Consider the following 21,112-nt stretch of genomic DNA (forward strand, 5'->3'; position numbering starts at 1 on the left):
CTGAAAGGGCACATTCTCTTAAAAAAAAAAAAGAGAAATAAAAACAAAAACAAAAATAAAAACAAAAAGAGAAAAAAAAAAGAAAAAAGAAAGATGGGGGTAACCTTAGTGAAAATCCGAAAGGGCGCCAAGATAGTGTTTTGGAATACAAGAAGATTATGAACGCAGAACAAGATGTTGAGGTCTGAAAGCTGGTGACTATGTTGATTTGGGTCTCTTTCATACTGTTGTTCTTCTGCCGATAATGAATTCCAAAATGGAGGACGCCGAAGGGGTCCAATGGAGCACTTTTCTTTATTAAAGGTTGTCCTCTAAATATGCGTCCAACTTTTGACCTTTGGACCCGTATTCATAAATTCAACAATTTTGTCTTGCTATTCCATTTACTATTTTATTTATTAGGTATCATTGTTTATTTCATATCAGCATTATTGCATGATGAATAATACATTTTTTAATTGTTTATATTTTTCATTTATTGAGTCTCATTCAAAAGACAATCCCCTATAATTTATCTCGAAAGAGTCATGAAATTGAAGGTCCTATGATAATAAGGTATGGACAGTTGACATTTGACAGTTGTAAAGATTCTGAAGGGTTTGTCTACCGAATCTAAGGGAGTGATTTGTTGATATTGAAACTCATTTTTACATAGTTCTCAAGGCAAAGAGATCACATGGTGGCGGCAGTGTTTTCATCATAGTTGTTTCTTTTCTCTTTTCTTTTTTGCAGGAAAATTATGTGACATAATATTGGTTTAAGTTGAGCATGATTCACACTGGGGCAAAAGGTAGAATGATTGAACCCCAAGCTTTACTGTACAATGCTGAAGAAAGAAAGAAGATTCATTATTCCCTTTCTTTTAAATTTCAAAAAATCAAGGAAGTTGTAAGTCCACAAAATATGTTTGTTTTGACTTATTACCTTTTGAACATCATGCATTTTGATCTTTAGTTTCGATAGCATAGAACTTGTATTTTCATTTCTTCTACTAGTTATTTGAATTCAAGTTTAATCCCACCCATTATCTAGATTTCGAGTATATTTTCATTCTCTTGATAGGCATCTGGGTTTGGATTTAATCTCATTGAACAATCTAGATTCTTGAAAAATCAAATTTAATTTTCTGTTGGTGAGTCTCAACGTCCACTGCGCATCCTTCTATCTCTTTTCTTGACAAATCAAATTTAATTTTTTGTTGGTAAGTCTCAACGTCCACCGCACACCCTTCTATCTCCTTTCTTGACAAATCAAATTTAATTTCTTATTAGTGAGTCTTAGCGTCCACCGCGCACTCTTCTACCTCCTTTCTTGATAATATAATTTTCTATTGGTGAGTTTCAGTGTCCACTGCGCACCCTTCTATCTCCTTTCTTGATAAATCAAATTTAATTTCTTGTTGGTGAGTCTCAACCTCCATCGCACACCCTTCTACCTTCTTTCTTGACAATTTAATTTTTTGTTGGTGAGTCTCAGCGTCCACCGCGTACCCTTCTACCTCCTTTCTTGACAATTTAATTTCTTGCTGGTGAGTCTCAGGATCCACCGCGCACCCTCCTATTTCCCTTCTTGACAAATCAAATTTAATTTCTTGTTGGTGAGTCTCAGCGTCCACCGCGCACCCTTCTATCTCCTTCTTAACAAATCAAATTTAATTTTCTGTTGGTGAGTCTCAACGTAGCGCCGTGCACCCTTCTATCTCCTTTTTGACAAATCAAATTTAATTTTCTGTTGGTGAGTCTCAGCGTTTGTCGCACACCCTTCTATCTCCCTTCTTGGAGCGTAATCGCGTCCCTCCGCGCATCTTTTTCTAAATATGACAACCTACTTTTCTTAACTGTTTTGATTAATAATTATGTTTTCTCAGTTGTTTTGGATTTTATGTTTGGAAGTTCTGAGAGCTCAGACTTCATCGACTTTGCAAAGATCACAGATGGTCAATGCATTTGTTTCATTGTGGTTTACTTGTAATTCGAACTACGTTTGACCTGATTCCCATGGTGGGATACGCAGACAACTCTATATGAGTTCGGTCACGTTTTTTATAATTTCATTGCATTATTTTGATCAATAATTATAGTCAAGTGTTGGTTTGTTATTTTAGCTCAGGTGCAGTTAGAAGAGACAGGTAAGTAATTTAGTGTCTACGTCTTTGTTTTGAGTTTTTTTGAAACTCTAGACAAAGAGGGGCAAGCTGTAGACACCAAAATTTTTGTCAAATTTTAATATTTTCTTGAATTTTTTCTATCTATTGAGTTATTTATTTTCTTACATTTTAATGTGCATTTTTATTATATTTGTAAGTTTGTTTTAGGAAATTTTGCAAAAGAAGCACTCTCCACTCCCCAACTCTCCCTCGGCCATTTATTTCCAAAATTTCCAACGCAACCGGCACAAGTTCCTTCAACAAGTCTGCACCACTAAGATTCAACGGCCACTAAACTAGTTGAGGTATTCTTATCATTGTCTCTTACGTAGTTAACATTTTGCTCTCCTTTCTTGTTTTTTTTTTCTTTTTTTTCGTTTCATTTCTTTGTGACAATGGCTATATTGATTGTAGGCAAAAATTTTGGGAGTTCAAATCTATCCAAGTTTCATGAATCATGTAAATTTAAGTTATGCTTTGTTTGTGTTTAATAAAATGCCAACATAAAAAATGAATCAAATTAATAAATTTTTTGTGCATAGTTTTGTTAAAGTGGATGACTCGTAGCTAGTACATGGCTTGGAAAAGGTGTTTGATTGCCCAAAATTTAAGTTTTGACCTTAAAATCAAGGAATAGATTTTTTTTAAAAAAAAATTAGGGACTGTTTTGCCTTACTTTAGACTTTTGTTGTTGTTTTCTTGTCAAAATAAGATCTTATTTGTATTGTAGGAGTTGTAAGGAGTGTTGTAGTATAAATTTTATGATTTTTGGTGAAAATTTGAGTGTTTGAAAAAAATAAAAATTGGACTGACTTTTGCTATTTTGGACACCTTTGGATCATTTTTTGTAAAAAATAACTTCGAAAAAGAAATCTATGCGAAAAATCGAGTGGGGGTATGTATTTTTGTGAAATTTTATGACCGAAAAATTTATCGGCGGTGGCGCTGCCGGAGGCCGCCATGGCCACCAGCTGCGAGGAGCTTCAAAGTTGCAGAGGATAGATGAAGAAGAAAGCTTCCTCGTATAGGCTGCATATTCTTTTTCACAAATTACATTTTGCCCCCAAGTTTTAATTAATTTCACTGTGGCCCAAAAACTGTTGTAATTGAACCAATTTCGCTCTTTTAAATTTTAATCATCCTTTTATTTTTTTAAGTAGTCATTTGGGTAGGTTAATTCTGGATTTTAGATCATAATTGTGGTTTAATAATTTTAGATGATTTGTTTATCTTGTTGGGTTTAGTAGTATGGTTTAGGTTTTGGGTAATAAATTTGGTTGGGTTTGTAAGAGTGGGTTTGGTTTATTTGTTTTGGGTTTTTGGCTTGGGCTAGGGGGTCAAAACTCATCCATTTTGTTTGCTAATTTTGGGTCAAAATAATACTGGCCCGCTCCTTTTGCCTTGGACTTTTGATTGGGTTTCGGAGGGTTTAGCCCAAGAAAATAAGAAATCTGGCCCGATGGCCCAATTCCTTAAGTGATCTGGTAACGAAATTTGCAGAATAATCCTGATTCTTTTCACTAATTATACTATGACCCTAAAAACTTTAGATTTATTTCAATTAGGTCCCTAATTTAATTGCAAATAGGTTCCTAAACTTTATTTTTATTTCATTTGAACCCCTAAATTTTATAATAATTATAATTTGATCCTTAAAATTTTCTTAATTTTTGCAATTAGGTCCCTGATAGATTTGATTTCTTAAATAGAAGTTAATTTTCTTCTTTAATTATTGATTACACTTCATTTAAGTGTTCAATTGATAGATTTCATGCTATTTTTCATTATTTATGATTTATTTGTTCATTAAATTGGTACCTTGATGGTTTTTGTTAATTTTGGAGTTAAATAGGACAAATCCAATTCCCCATTATCTATTACGTCAAGGGAGGTATCTTCTTGTGTCATTTTAAATCCTCCTATGTGTTTCTATGTAATTTATGTGTGTAATTGCATGTTTTTGAATGTTTTATTTTATTTTATTTAGTTATTCACTTTATTTGTTTTTAAATTTTGTATGTTTACTTTAATTTAATTTTTCATTATTTGAGAGGCATTTAAATGTCAAATTGTAATAGTTAAGTTATTATTTTTCCTTCTTTACCCCTTTAGATTGTAGTTAGAGCCTCCGAATGTAATAGTTAAGTTTTTAATCGCTTTTTTTTTTATGCGTTCGCATGCTCATGTACTTATGTGTTTACTCGCTTTCTTAGAATTTTTGCATCTAGATATTATGCTCACGTGTTATGTGCTACGTGCTCTCATGTGTTTATTTGTTTTAATTTATGCCTTATTTGTTTTATTATGTTTTACTAATGCATGACGTCACCATACTAGTCTAACGCTAGTTGTGGCTTTTCCTTTCGTTTACTTGCTAGTCCAACGCTAGTAAGAATTTTTAGAAATGGGTTAGTCCAATGCTTGACCCTTAGATCGTTCGTGCGTTAGATTCATTTTTGTGTGACATTCATTACATTTTCATGCATTTTTTTTTAAATCTTTTCTCATTTGCCTGATATTCCCTATTATATTATCCCCTACCCTTTATATGTGTTAATCATATCATTTAGAATTGTATCTCATTTAAGAAATTGTAGAATAAGTTAGTTCAGTTTGCTTGTTCATATTAGGAAAATTATTCTTTGAACATGGATATGAATGATTATAACTCTTTAGTTTAAATACCCTATCGATCCCTGTATAAGAAAATTATGTCACAAGTTTTTGTCTCCCGTACCCATTATGTTGCATTTCTATTCTTTGGCCACTTATATCTAGATATATAATTTAAGTTTCTTTTCTCTTTTTTGAATTTCATTCATGCATGCTCGTGACCCCTTCAAGGAATTTTATCATTCGCAATTAATGCGATTGGTATCACTTAAACCCTTGAATGGATATTTTGTTCCTTTTGATATTTTATAAATTTAGATTTGCATCCATATAGGAAACATCCAAACGTGATAAATTTACGGGTTAAATTAAGAAAATTTTTTACTAAACCTCGCAACTAGTTTAGATTAGATTGAAATGGTACCTTAGATTTGAGTTAATTGAACCTTTGCCTTCCCTTTCTTCAATCGTGACTCCCGAACTCATTTTCTCTTATTTTTCAAAGATTTGGAGTTGTCGAAAAGGGCTTTATTTTATTTATTTTTGTCAAAAAATATTTTTAGGTGACTTGGTACACCCAAACTTAATACCAAGTGGCGACTCCTATTTTTTTTAAAAACCCTTTTAGACTAAATTTTGGACCTAAATTGTCGCATTTTTTAAAGTCCCATTGTAGGTCCTTTTTACTTATTTTTAAATGAAATCACATCTTTTATAAACACGTTTTTTCCATCGTGAAAAAAATGGGGTGCGACACCAATTAGTCAACATAGTCGATGACCAATCGACTTAGTCAAGAGAAAAAGTACGGAGACGAGAATGAGAAGCACCTCCCACTCGGATCGAGTGTGGTACATGCTGTCGTTCAGCACTTACATGTCAAGTACAAGTACAAAAACAAGTATAGGTCAATGCAAATCAAGTTACTTGTATAAGCATGAATGAGATATCAAGTGTTTAGTTGAGTTAGATCAAGTGCGATAAAGTACACACTTGCTCGATCAAACCAAGAAAATCTTATCCGATCACGTTGGTAAAGGATGTAAATCAAATATCAAGTTCAATAATGTATTTGGAAGCACTTACCAAAGGTCTAGTGCTTTTCAAAATCACGTTCAGGTCCAACTCCTTGGTTGGAGTCCAAATTTGCGATAAAATATCATTTAATAATGTAAAACTCTCTAGAATTCGAAACATTGAAGTTTCGCTTCAAGAAAATCAAATAAATAAAACTTGTTTATGTAGTAGTCATATGACTTATCAAACTCTATAAAACTCATGCCCGCTCTTTTAGTTTCGAAAGAGAAGTGATTTATACTCTTGAAGTCACACTCAGTATAAAAACTCGAGAAAATCGTCTTTTTAAGGGTCGCTACTTTTACTTTTAAAAGGGTACGAGTTTCGATAAAAATTTTAACTTATGTACCTCTTACTAAAGAAAACTCGAATACCATAAATAATCGAAGTTCGCTTTAACCTCGAGTCATCGCTCAAGTCTCAAGTTCACTCGTCTAACTCTCGAGCGAAAATTTGGGCGACATGCTCTTTGTATTTAACTATTTTTTAGCCATTTATGGCTTCATTATTTTTTCTCAACTCAGCCCAAATTTAACACATAAGCAAGCTTAACAAAATAGCTCTTCAACTAGGCTCAATATCATCCAAATACAAGTCAATTCTAGCAATGAAACCAAACAAATTAAAGCTGGAAACCAAATTAAAGAAGAACTTATAAATGGCAGATTTGTCATCTTTCGGTGTTTTGGTCATAATTATAGTTAGGTATATCTGATCAAGGTAAATTTTATGGAGTTTTGAAGCTAAGACATAGACCTACATTTCCTATAAAGATATTGACACTCAGTTCTTGCATTTGCAAGGTCAAAAATTGAAATCTCAGAGAAAATAGAAAGCTGTCGGTTAAACATGGCATTTGGATAGTCAGGGGTATTTTATTTATCTCACAAGTTACAGTACTCCGATTAAGTTGAAAATTTTCAAGTAGATAGCTAACTTAATTCCCTACAACTTTCATGTTTTGAGCAAGAATTGATTTGGCCTTTATCATGGACGAATATGCAGTTCAAGTGGGTTCCAAAAACAGGACAGAATCACTACCAATTGCTGGAAATTCAACTTTTACTCTAACAAAATTACACTCAAGTCCAAAATCACTCCACAAGTTCCATTTCCAACCTTAATAACATCATGCCTGTACCTCCTATTTTACATGGAATTGTGAACATATCTGGGTCCCCACACTTTGATGGGAGTTTCCTTTGGAGTATAACTGACACGTTTTCTCCCACCGCTACTCTTTCGTCACCTCGTAACTTCCTTTTGTGGGTGCACAAATCCTTCAAAAACTTGACGTACTTAGGTATCTGTTTGATTGCATCCAGTACGGAGATGTTGATCTTCACTTTTCGGAACACATCCAAAAACTCTTTTTCCTTCTCTACTTTTTTTGTATTTTCCAACTTGCAAGGAAAATGAGGTAAGTTAGATTTAATAGGGGGTGGAGGAGTGAATGTTACCTTAGGATCCTCGCGAATGCGTCCTTTCTCTTCAATCTCCTTTTCTATCTCCTCCTCACTTTTGCTTTTCAAACTTTCCACTTTAGGTCCCCCCACTTCCTTGCCACTTCTCAGTGTCATGACACTTACATTCTTTGGATTTGCCTCGGGTTGCGATGACAATTTTCCATAAACGTGGGACTCCAGGCGATTAATGATAGTTGCCATTTGACTCATTTGAGTTTCCATATCTTTCATGCCTGCTCTGGTATCCTGCTGGAACTGCGCAGTGCTCGTGACCAAGGATCTAGTCTCTTGCTGGAGCTATCTAATCTCTTGCTAGAGTTGAGTGGTAGTCGTAGCCAGGCTCTTGACAATATCCTCCAAAGAGCTTCCTGAGTTAGAGGATGAAGGTTAAGGCTTTGGTTGTCATGGTTGTTGAAACCCTGGTGGGCGATTTGAGAATGAATTTTGTGGCCTGTTCTCATAGCTGAAATTGGGATGGTCTCTCCAACCGGGGGGTTGTACGTGTTGGAGTACACGTCATACTGCCTGCGGGGCGCGGGCATGCCTCGAGCCATATTTACCTGTTCCGCCCCATCCTCTTGCAAAAGGGGACATGTGTCCGTACAGTGGTCCATACTTGTACAGATTCCACATACTTTCGCTCGCTGCGTATTCCCCATTGCTAATTGCCTAACAACCGACGTCAACTCTGACAGTTGTTGCTGTATGGATGAAGTCTCTACCTCATTGACTCTACGGGTGGGGTTAGTTGAAGATGTCTTGGTACAGGTCAATGAGTTAGTCTTCCCAACAGATTTTTATATCCTAGATATGGGGGATGAGAGGTCATTAAATCCGTCACCTATTTTGTTAGGTAGACCGTTTTTGAGCACTGCTAGGACAAAAATAGATGTGAATGAGGATACTTTGTCGATGGAATTTGATGGAGAAATTGTAAATTTTAATATTTTTTATGCGATGAAATATCCAGAGGAATCTAATTCTGTTTTTGCTTTGAGTGTTATTGAGTCTCTTATACAGGAAACATTTGAACTGGATGGGGAGGACGCATTGGAAGTGGCTTTGGTGAAGCACCTTGAGTTGGGAGCAACTCTCAGTGTGGAAATAAGTGATGAGTTGTATTGTGCAGTTGAAGCACTACACTCACTTCCACCAATTTTCTCAAAGTATGAGATCCCTTCTGTATTTGCATAGTTATTAAACCCGGCCCGGAGCTCAACCTGGAAGGGGGACCGGGTCACTAGGTTAGTGGTTCAACCGAGGGTCGACCGGTTGAACCATCGAGTCCTAAAAATAATATAATTAAATATTTACAATTTTATATTTATAACAAGATCCCATTGACGAATTATCCTAAACACTCAAGTTGCATCAATGGTTTCATCTTTCAAAGGCTAATCATTACATACAACTTGCAACTAATCAATAATCCCTAAAGAGTGATGGCTACTTTGTTATGAGCACATACAAGCTTTAATGTGTTTCAACTATTGTTACTAAAAATTTTTCTAACAGCCATTTTCACAAACACCTAATAGGTTCCAAAAAAAGAACCCATTTAAGTAGAAACATCTAAAGTTATGAGCTAAGGAATAATTCAACAACCAACCCAAAAAAGAATCACATAAATATAAGATGAAATTAGATAGAGAAAATTAGAACTTACGTATGAAAAATGTGATGAACAGCAGCTACAAAATTAATTCTTGCCAAAGTTGATAAGACTTAGGAAAATGAGAAAGGCAAAGATTAAGAAAGAATTTTGAAGTCTATGTTTGCAAGCTTGAAAATGGCGAAAACATTGAGCATTAGATGGAGAAGAGAAGTTAGAAAGGAAATTGCGGCTTGAGTCTCTGTGGCTCTGCTTTCAGAAGTTAAGCAATTGCTGCCCTATTTTGCTTGAGGTCTAGTCAATGGTCAAGAGTCAAGAGTCAAGACTCAGACAAGAATCCAAAGATAAATTGCTTAAGCCAAGTAGCCAAAGGTCAATTTGACTATTTGAGTCAGTTGACTCATTTTTTTTCTAACCTATCGGGTTTTGATAAATTCGGCCAGGTCTCTGGTTTTCCAGTTCAACCACGATTTTTGACGGTTTCTAACTGGTTAATTTCTTGTCCGGTCAAATTAGAAACCCGGCTCGGTCTAATGGTCGGGTCACCGATTCTACCGGTTCGACCGTCGAGCTGGGCCGGATTTAATAACTATGTGTATTTGTACCTGAAACTTAGATGAAATTATTGATTTCTATTGTGCAGGCACCCGAGTTGGAGCTTAAATCTCTCCCAAAGCACTTGAAGTATGCATTCCTCGGGGATAAAGAGACACTACAGGTAATAATTTCTGCACACCTGTCACCGAGTTAAGAAGACAACCTAGTTTGTCTTCTCAGAGATCATAAGGAGGCGATTGGGTGGAGTATAGCGGACATCAAAGGAATTAACGGTAGAAGAGAACCAGGAAGGTAAGATGGTTCCAGTGAGAAAACCCACCGGATGGTGCCAGTGCATCGACTACTGGCGATTGAATGTAGTGACGAAAAAGGATCACTTCCCCCTCCCTTTTATTGATCAGATGATAGAAATATTGGCTGGTCGTGTTTACTATTGTTTTCTTGATGACTTTTCAGGGTATTTTCAGATTGCGATAGTACCGGAGGACTAGGAGAAAACTACATTCACCTGTCCATTTGGCACGTTTGCCTATCGGAGGATGCCTTTCGGCCTATGTAATGCTCTAACAATTTTCCAGAGGTGTATGGTAAGTATATTCTTCGAATATGTAGAAAATATTATTGAGGTGTTTATGGATGATTTTAGTGTATATGGAGATAATTTTGAAGAATGCTTTGATAATTTAGCCTTAATTTTGAAACGATGCATAGAAACAAATTTAGTCCTTAATTGGGAGAAATGTCACTTTATGATGGAGCATGGTATTGTTTTAGGACATGTAATGTCGGTTAGGGGAATAGAAGTAGATAAAGCAAAAGTCGACCTTATTTTTGCTTTACCTTACCCCGTAAGTATACGGAAAGTGCGTTCTTTTTTGGGTAATGTAGGATTCTATAGGAGATTTATCAAGGACTTTTCAAAAATTGGAGCATCCTTGTTCAAATTATTGCAGAAGGATATAGCATTTGACTTCACCAATGAGTGCAAAGTGGCCTTTGATAAATTGAAGAAATCATTGACATCACCGCCCGTCATCTAACAGCCAGACTGGAGCCTCCCATTTGAAAAAATATGTGATACGAGTGATCACGCAGTGGGAGCGGTGTTGGGGCAAAGAATTGGCAGGGCGGCACATGCGATCTACTATGCATCGAAGGCGTTGAACGGAGCTCAACTCAACTACTCTACAACGGAGAAAGAATTACTAGCTGTTGTTTTTGCATTAGAAAAGTTTAGGCCTTATTTATTGGGTGCAAAAATAACAGTTTTCTCTGATCATGCAGCCTTAAGGTACTTGATGACAAAGAAGGACGCGAAACCAAGGCTCATCAGATGGATCCTGCTCCTTCAAGAGTTCAACTTGGAGATTAAAGATAAAAGTGGGGCAGAGAACTTGGTTGCTGATCACTTGAGCCGCTTGCTTGCACATAAGGAGGAGCAACCATTGAGAGAGACATTTTCAGAGGAGGAACTACTTACCGTTGATTCGTCGGCACCCTGGTATGCTGATATAGTAAATTTCTTAGTAACTAATCAATTGCCTGCAGGTTGGTCAAAGGTTAAAGAGACAAGTTAAAGATTGACGACCTCTATTTTTGGAGGCAATGCTCGGATCAAGTACTGAAAAGATGTTGGGGTACAGGTGAATTTCACTCCATTTTAAATTTTTGTCACTCGTTTGCATGTGAAGGGCATTTTGGGTCTAAGCAAACAGCTCGTAAGATGTTGGAGAGTGGCTTTTATTGGCCCACCCTTTTTAAAGATACGTACTTATTTTGCAAATCCTGTGATAGGTGTCAAAGCGTGGGAAATATTTTTCGTAGGGACCAAATGCTCCAAACCCCCATGTTGTTTGTTGAAATTTTTGATGTTTGGGGGATAGATTTTATGGGGCATTTTTCCTTGTTTTTTGGTTTCGTATATATCTTACTTGTGGTTGATTATGTCTCTAAGTGGGTGGAAGCGAAAGCCACCCGTACTAACGATTCTAGAGTGGTTGCCTAACATATTTGTTCGTTTTGGAATGCCAAGAGTTGTGGTTAGGCTTGTCAATGGTCCGGGTCCGGACCGGATTCGTGAAATTTTTACGGGTACGGGTAGGGATTTAATTCCGTTACCCGGATCCTGATCCGGATCCGTTTTGTCAAATAAAAAATGGGTCGGATACGAAATATAGTATTCCAACCCGTATTAGACCCGGATCCGGATATAAATGGATTAATAATTTAAAATACATATATTTATCAATATAATTAGATTAGAGTGATGTATTTGAGTAAAGTCAATTTGATTTCTTTTCTTATTTGATTTTTTTTTTGTATTAGTTAGAAATTAGTTTACAAATATATTTCTTTCTCATTTTTATTAGAAATTGTAAGTTTTGATAATTTTTTCGGGTAGGATCGACCCGAATCCGAGACCTGTCGGATTCGGATCCGGAACATAGAGTAGAAGACCCGTCGGGCAAACGGGCTGGATCCGGGTCCGATATGATATGCCGGGTCTGGGTCCGGAATAATGAATTCTAACCCGGATCCGGCCCGTTAACAGGACTAATTGTGGTAAGTGATACGGGCACACACTTTTGTAACAAGACTGTTGCTGTCCTGTTTCGAAAATATGGCATACTACACAAAGTATCAGCGCCGTACCACCCACAGACGAATGGTCAAGCCGAAGTGTCAAATAGGGAGATCAAATCAATTTTGGAGAAGATGGTGTGCCCCGATCGAAAGGATTGGAGCTTGAGTTAGAAAATGCACTATGGGTGTACCACACCGCGTATAAGATGCCGATTGGGATGTCTCCGTACAAACTAGTCTTCGGTAAGGTTTGTCATCTTCCTGTGGAGTTCGAACACAAGGCGTTCTGGGCGATGGAGCAATGCAACATGAACCTGGAAGAGGTGGGGGTCCAAAGGAAATTGCAGCAACAATAATTGGAAGAGATTAGGAATGAGGCATACGAGAATGCCACGATCTATAAGGAAAAAAGTAAAATCTTCCATGATCAGCAAGTCTCAAGGAAATCTTTTGTAGTGGGGCAAAAAGTCCTCTTGTATCACTCGAGACTTAAATTTTTTTCCGTTAAGTTGCGTTCTCGTTGAATTGGTCCATTTGTCGTTTCTAATATGTTTCATTACGGTGCAGTGGAGATCCAAAGTTTAAAGACGGAGAAGAAGTTCGTGGTGAATGGCCATCGTCTCAAATCTTATTATGAAGGATTCGCTGTTGAAGAAGTAGAAGTTGTACATCTCAAGGATCCAATTTATCTTGCTTGAAGGTTCCGACTTTGTCTAGCCAAAGACGTTAAAGAAAGGCGCTACTTGGGAGGCAACCCAATGCTATTTATTTTAGTTTTTGTATATTTTTGGAGTTTTTGTTAAGTGTTGGTGTCATTTAGTAGTTTGTTGTTTTGTGGCAGGAAGTTGGCAGTTAGACGTGCCCACGCTAGGTGGTCACGTTTAAGGAAAAGAGTTGGAAGACGATGGTCAGAAAACTCTATAGCAGTTAGGCGTGCCCACGCCGGGTGGTCACGCTTAAGGGAAGAAAATTCTTGTTCGCGGTCAGAAAACTCTATAGCAGTTAGGCGTGCCTACACCGGATGGTCACGCTTGAGGATCAAAAAATTTCAATGGATGGTCAGAAGACTAGAGGGTAGTTAGGCATACCCGCGCCTAAGACATAGGTTCTTTGTTATATTTATATATATAAAAAAAGAGAAATAAAAGGGGGTGTGAAAAGACGAGATTGCCCTCGATTCTAAAAAAAAGAGAAAAAAGAAAAAAGAAAGAAAAGAAAAAAAAAGGGAAAAGAGAGAAAAAGAGAGGAGAAATAGATGAGTGAAAAGAGGAGAAAGAAAAGAAGCCGAAGGTTGTGACGAGTGCCAACTTTTACTTCACTTGTTGGACTGTTGAGGTGCCTTGAAGTTTCAAATGTGCAAGAATCAGTGTAATAAATTTCTGAGCTTTTTCTTTACATTTTTACACCCTTTGAATCCTTTTTATCCTACCTTCTCACCCCAGCCCCATTACAACCTTGCAAAGTCCCTTGATTGTTACATTTAAATTCATAAGTAAGTTTGATTGTTACAAACTTATAGTAGTGTCATTCTATCGTGTTGATTTGAGAGCCATCTTATATACATATCCTATATACTTTGGAGTGAGTGAGTGCACATTAAATGAAAGAATTATTGATTTGGTATATTCTGATTTCGATGAGGTTATTTGGGAATTTGAAATGCCATTTTTGGTATGAACTGCTGTAAATTGCTTGGTATCTTGATTGTACTTTTGAGTTACTTATGCTTGAGGGCAAGCATAATTTGGGTGTGGGGGAGATTGATATGGTGTATTTTAGTGGGATATTTTGGGTAATATTGCACAATTGTTTAACTAAATATTGCATTAATTGGGTGGATTCTACTCAAATATGATTTTGGTGCTAATTGCAGGAATTGATGCTGAAAAGTGCTTAAAATCAAAATTCAGAGGATTCGTCGTACGTGGGGCACTTCAAGCAATGGGATCCGCTTGAGGAGTTGAAGAAATTAAATTGTAATAGATTTTAATTTATTTTATTTAGGGAGTTTTGTTTCTTGGAATACCAATTTCCGATAAGAGGAAATCTCTTCCTTGAATTTCGGGGCTACCAAAACAAAAGGTAGGAAGTATTAAACCCCCAAGAGGTCGGCTTGGCAGGGAGATTTTCGTTTTGGCTTGAACTTCGTTTTTGGTTTTGCTATGCTTTGAAAACAATCAGGAGACAAGAGCCACCAGTTGTTGACCGTGGGAATTGCTTGCCCTTTTTGTTGACCGAATTGAAGAAACCAAAAAGGGTATCTGTCGTATGTTTTGTGAAGAACCCATAAGAGCCACCATTGTTGACTATTGTGGGCTTGCTTTGTTTTTTTCGTTTTGACCGAATTAGAGAGAGAGCATCAGACTCTCTTTTATGTTTTGTGAGAAGAAAAATAAAGAACGATTCTTCTTCCTTCCTGACATTTTCTTATTCTTTTCTTCCTTCGATTGACTGATTCTCACAACAAGAAGTGACGGCTGCTGTCAACTACATTCGCATGGCCCGTTCTCTAATGATGGGAAACTAAATTCCTAATTTTAGTCGAGGGGCAACTGACGAATTGATTCAATAATTATTGTAAGATCTAAATAGCTTTTAATTAATTCTTTCATTTATTGGTATTTATATATTTCCTGCTCTTAACTGTTATAACTCTTGTGTATGATTGATTAGTGCGTAATAATTAATTATTCATATAGGCTATTTTACTAATTAAGGGTAATTGAATCCGTAATTATTCGTATATCCCTATCTCAGTAGCAACTGACGTAATTGGATTTACGTCAGGGAAACGTACGATTTAACCTAAACAAACCCTCGTAGCGTGTTTGTTCGTTAGGATTGGGCCTTTCTAATTATTAATGCAATCTAGAAATTAAATCCTACGGTCGTACCTAGGGTTATTTTTGGGTTAGAAAAATAGTTAACAGTCGTACCTTAAGTATCGAGAAATTAAGGAAGGGTTGGTTGTTTATCATGTGCATGACAATTATAACCAATCTATTAATAAATGTTAGAATTATCTGTGAATCGATGATCAGTGCATGAACCGTTTCTGAAGTGTACCTTTGGCTAGAGTTCTCCCAATCATTTCTTCTAATTAATTATTTTCTATATTTGTTTTATTTAATTTATTAGCATTTAATCTCAAACACCTCATTTATCTTGACTTGAAAAGAAATAAATTTCTCTCCAGTCCCTGAAGAGACGGCCCTGCTTGCCACTGTCTACTAGTTAGTGAATTTAGTCAGATAATTAATTCGAGTATATCGGGTCAAGCAAATTCTTCGGGAACAGGGTGAATCAAGTAACCCATTGCACACTTAGAGTCCCTACTCGAGTACCTAAAATTGATTATTGACTAATTTTGGTGGTAGTTAGGTTTTATTTATTATTATTGCACAGGTTCGGCACCTGTCATCCCACAGTTAGCCGTCCCATTGGGCCGTGGGTTTTGTTTCTGGTGATGCTGGACAACACAACAGGTTAATGCCTCACCAAAAGGTCTCAATTAGGTGGGGGACAGCACAACAGGTTATTAAAGCAGCCCAGGACTTCCTCCCTAACCGATGTGAGATCATTACAATCCGCCCCCCTTAAGGAACCCAGCGTCCTCACTGGCACACCGGGGTCGGGAGTCGATTTTGATACCAACTCTAATACCTCTAGCCAATATTATCCCATAGTTATCCGCCCCATTGGACCGTGAGTTTTGTTTTTGACGGTACTGGATAATACAATAGACTAATGTCTCACCAAAAGGCCTCGGCTAGGTGGGGGACACCACGACAAATTAATTAAAGCAGCCCAGGACTTCCTCTCTAGCTAACGTGGGATCATTCCAATCCCTCTGTGATTTGGTTTGAAGTGTCAAACAGTCGAAAACACCCATCCACTCAAATTAATGCCCAAACCTATTACATCATGGCCTAAAATCATAAATGAGAAATCAAACTTGACTTTTCAATGGTTTTCCATTGTTGACTTGGCAATGTAACCGAGCAAAAGTGAATTATTCTTTCCAAAGATTCTTTTCAAAGTCTCTCTGAGGCTTCAATCAGATATTTCTTTACTTCGGTGAAGTATTATGTCTCCGCTTGAAAATTTGAGGAGGTAGCATCCCGTCAGCCGCCAATGTGAAATAGTACCAATTATTTTTAGTGTATTTTTGGCTTCTTTACAACAATTTTAATATGATTTTCTTCACTAGCACGCAGGTGTTTCCCTGACTTCTTCTTCTTTGTATTTTTGTTTAAAGACATATATATATATATATACATATATATTTGATAACCTTTGACGGCTTTCATCTATACTGAAAAGTTTCAATAAACTATTTTCAATGACTTATATAACAATCTTATATGTAGATTTAAATCAACAGAATTATTAAGTTTCTTATGTTTAATCGTCTTTATATGTAGGTTATGTTGATGTATTTACCCTTGAAAATATGCATCAGCATCAGTGACAAATTCAAAAGTTTAGTGGGAACGAATCATCAATGATATTATAGCAAATAAAGCATATTAAAAGCAAAATGAAAGCACAATAGATTATAACTAGAAGCAAGAAATTTAGAAAAAAAAAACAATGTATAAAGAAAAATGTGAAAATTAGGCTCTCTGCTATTCTATTTACTGCCAGTGTAAGGCATTCAAAATCGTAGTTGCAACTTCTTTAATTTGTATGATAGCTAGAATATATATATTTTTGTTTTCTTTGTCTTTGATTTCCTATGTAACATATACAGTATTACCTTAGTTTCTATTGTAAAATTATAGTTATCAAAGAAACTAAGAGTTGGTTTGTTATAAGAAACTCGGAGAAAAGAAAACTTTATATTTTTATAATTGTTATTCAAAAATAATACTAACTATATGGTAATGTAGATGTTAATGACATACTTTTATAAGGAAATTAATTCTTAGTTTGATATATGGCACTTTATCAAAAGAAATTAAACAAAGTAACAAAAAAAATAATTTTTTTAGGGGGATAATATAATACAATTTTAGTTGATAACCAACATTATAGGGAGAATTTTTAAAATTTTAAAACTCTTGGAGGGCGGCTGCCCTTGCCTGTCCACCCTATGTCCGCCTCTGACAAATTATTTTGATACTACAATTTGTATTAAAGCATATATACAAATGTAGAACAATCAAAACAGCTTCCATGTTCCTTTTTCTCCTTATTTTCTGGCTTTACTAATTTTAGTGCATTGTTACCACAAAAATATTAATCCTAATATATGTGCTTAGAACGAGTGAATTTATCTGTCGTAGCAATATCTGGCTTTGAACAATGTAATTTACACAAAAACTATAAAAAATCCAAAAAAAAAGACCAAAGAAGAACTTTCCTCTCCCCCAATCCCAATTCTCATTTTAACCTGTTAATTTTATGTTTATGTATTTTTCTTCGTAAATTGTTTCAAATCATTTCTGAGGTTAAAATTTCTCAATAATGAAGCCAAAAACGAATAAATTCTTTTCGAAATCAGATTCCTGAGTCTTCCATTGTTGACTTGTCAATGTAAACGCAGCAAAAGTGAAATATGCTTTCCAAGCCTGACATTGATAGCCACATCAACAGTGAAGCTTTATATCAACTGTGCATTTCTTCCATCATAATTTGACGACCACTGCCAGCTCTATATCTGGATCAAGCCATTTCTTCCGACGTTTCACATGACCATGGGTGGATCAAGCCATTTCTCTGTTTTCTTACTCATTGCAATAATATTACTCTGTTCTTTCAGCAAAACTGTAAATGCAACTTGCTATGCAAGTGAGAAACAAGCTCTTATGGACTTCAAGAGAGACTTGAAAGATCCCTCTGGTAGACTCTCGTCTTGGATTCACGACGTTGATTACTGCAAATGGTAAGGAGTTGTTTGTAGCAACCGAAGTGGCCGCGTGATTCAACTTCACCTTCAGAGGCCTGTTCGTGAAATTGATGATTATGGTGATCCTGAATTTCAAGCGGTAAAATCAGTAATTCATTACAAAATTTGACTCACTTGCGTTACCTTGATCTAAGTCTAAATGATTTCAGTGGAATTCCAATTCCCAGTTTTTTTGGGTCTCTCAGAAGCATGGTTCGAAGTCTCGGCCGAGACCGACCGATACGATATCGTGATGAAACGATACCGAGATACTTGACTAGTCAAGAAATCGGCCGAGACGTCACAGTGACAGATTGACTCGACTGAGTTACACCGAGTCAAGACGAGATATCGGTCGAGTCACATTACGACGGATTGACTCGGCCGTTTCTTTTGCTTTTTTTTAATTATTTTTGTTTACTATACTTTTTTTATATTATTAACAATTTTTTAGAATATTAAATGCTTTAAAATTTACGTCTCACCGAGACCGCGACCGATATGTCGAGACCGATGTGGAACGTTTTGGGCCGCAACGGCGACGGCGACCGGGACTTTGAACCATGCTCAGAAGTCTAAGGTACCTGAATTTATCTGGAGCTGGATTTCAAGGAATGGTTCCCTATCAGCTTGGAAACCTGCAATGTCTATCCGTCCGATCTTCAAGTTGATAACCTGCAATGGTTGGCCGGTCTCTCTAATCTGGAGCACCTAGACATGAGTGACGTGGACCTTAGTACAGCGTCTAATTGGCTAGAGGTGATTAACATGATCCCTTCTTTGGTAGAGATACATCTGTCTTCTTGTCAACTTGATTTAATTTCTCATTATCTTGGCAGAGATACATTTGTCTTCCATGCCAATTTTTCTTCTCTTACGGTTTTAGATCTTTCTGAAAATTTTCTTGGACACCGCATCCCTAGATGGATTTCGGTCTTACTACCCTTGCTTCCCTTGATTTAAGTGGGACCAAGCTTGAAAGCTCATTGTCCAGAGGTCTTTGGAACTTGACTTCCCTCCAACGCTTGGATTTTTCTTCGGACCAGTTGAATGGTTCACTGTCAGATGAGCTTTTCTATCTTAACAATCTCATTTCTCTGAACCTTGGCTGGAATCAATTCGGAGGCTTCTTGGAAGGAATTTGGAATTGGAGTTCCCTTACATCTTTGGATCTATCAGCGAATAACTTCACTACCTTCCTCCCAAGCCAATTATCCACTTTAACTGCCCTAATTTCACTTGATCTTGGCTCCAATTACTTTCGAGGTTCTATCCCAAGCTCTATTGCCAACATTTCCAACCTTCAATATCTTCGTCTGTCATATAACATCTTCCTTAGCTCCTCTTTACCAAGTGAAGTATTCACATTGAAGGACTTGATTACACTTGCTGCAAGTAGTAATCACTTAAATGGTCCAATTCCAAGCACAGTTGGCAACTGTAACAAGCTAGAAATCCTTTTGCTACATGATAATGCTCTATCTGGTTCAATTCCATCAAGTTTAGGAAGCTGTACCAAGCTCAAAGAACTTTCGCTATATGAAAATCCTCTATCTGGTTCAATTCCATCAAATTTAGGAAAACTGTCATCCTTAGAGCACTTGGATGTATCTCACAACAAACTCACTGGAACTCTTCCTGAAAGTCTTTGGTAGCTTGCCAAACTTGAATGGCTTATTATTGACGACAATTTAATAGAAGGTATTATGAGTGAGAGCTTTAATGTATTTTGATGCATCTGGAAACTCCTTGACCTTAAAAGTAAGTGCAAGTTGGACTCCTCGTGCCCAATTTAACACACTTCGATTGGGCTCATGGAAGCTGGGTCCCCAATTTCCTTCGGGATTTGAACTTGTCCTTCGCAGGAATTTTAGATACCATTCCACCTTGGTTATTCAATTCATTATTGGGATTTGTAGAGCTTTCTCACAATCAACTTCACGGTAAGAGTTCAAATATCTCTGAAGTTGTTAAAGGTTTATATGTGCATTATAGTCAAACATATTCAATGGCTATTCCCTCTTGAAACTTTCTCACAATCAATTTTATGGTAAAAGTTCAAATATCTCTAAAACTTTTAAAAGGTTTATATGCACACAACAATCAAACATATTCAATTGCCTACACACCAAATTAATTTATCATTGATTGACATATTTAGAACTTAATTGCCAACTATTTATTTTCAGGAGGTATCTCTCACATTTTGTGTGAAGTGAAGAATGAAAATCAGGTTCTTTGGTATTTGGATCTTAGGGAGAATTCTCTATCAGGAGAAATTCCTGACTGTTGGATGAATTACCCAAACTTGACTCACATCAACCTCAACAGCAATAACTTCACCGGAAGCATTCCAAGATCATTGTTTCGTTTGGAAGATCTGGATTATTTAGGCTTGGGTAATAACAGTTTCACAGGTCCGATAACCTTTGATTTTGTAAATCATGAATAAATAAGTTTGGAATTCGGAACCCTACAGCAGACTTGTGGACCCATTTGATGTTTGATCCTATGGGTAAAAGTAAGATAGACATCAAAAGTGACTTTGTGTACTGTTGGCGATGTAATTGCAGGTGGTCATGCTGCCATCCCAAATCTTTCATAGAAAATGTTATAATTTTTAATAGTGGTTAATGGTCTCTATTATATATTTGATGACACTGCGAATGACAATTACACCCCGTCCACTTGATATGAACCAAAGAAAAAGTAAAATGCATATCAAACTGTAAACCGGAAATGAACATCTTTATTGGGAGAAGTTCAGTTTTCTTTATTAGGCCCAACCGTTTTGATCAAAATAATTTGGTCTCCAATATTTTTCCTTTTCTTTTTTTTTTTGTCAAATTTAGGACAATAGACAATAATTCAATAATTCTCATGGTCAAAATCAATTTACCTTTAGCCAACAGTTTTTACTTTGCATTTTTTGCCCAACTATTTAGAGTTTGAATTGTTATCGTTTCTTAAGTTTTAAGTAATCATTATTAAGAGTTTTAGATAAAAAGATAAATGAATTAGATAAAAATTGTTTTAGACATGTATTACGAATACTGTTTAAACTTCTTTTACTTCTTTTTTTATTTTCTTTATTTTATAATGCCACTAGTTTCTCATATCTTTCTTCCCTTTTGGATTTATAGTTGGTCTCAAATTGGGCATACTAC

At 36.3% G+C, this 21,112-nt stretch overlaps 1 protein-coding gene across 1 annotated transcript; it reads left to right on the forward strand.

Moving 5' to 3' along the window:
* The first annotated feature begins 18,868 nt into the window (after positions 1-18,868).
* LOC113770581 (receptor-like protein 19) lies at positions 18,869-19,600 on the forward strand. Its single transcript, XM_027315091.1, has one exon. It carries the CDS (start codon positions 18,869-18,871, stop codon positions 19,598-19,600), a length of 732 nt encoding a protein of 243 aa, XP_027170892.1.
* The last annotated feature ends 1,512 nt before the right edge of the window (positions 19,601-21,112 follow it).

The sequence above is a fragment of the Coffea eugenioides genome, chromosome 1 (genome assembly GCF_003713205.1).
Source record: "Coffea eugenioides isolate CCC68of chromosome 1, Ceug_1.0, whole genome shotgun sequence".
In the NCBI taxonomy this organism is placed as follows: Eukaryota; Viridiplantae; Streptophyta; class Magnoliopsida; order Gentianales; family Rubiaceae; genus Coffea; species Coffea eugenioides.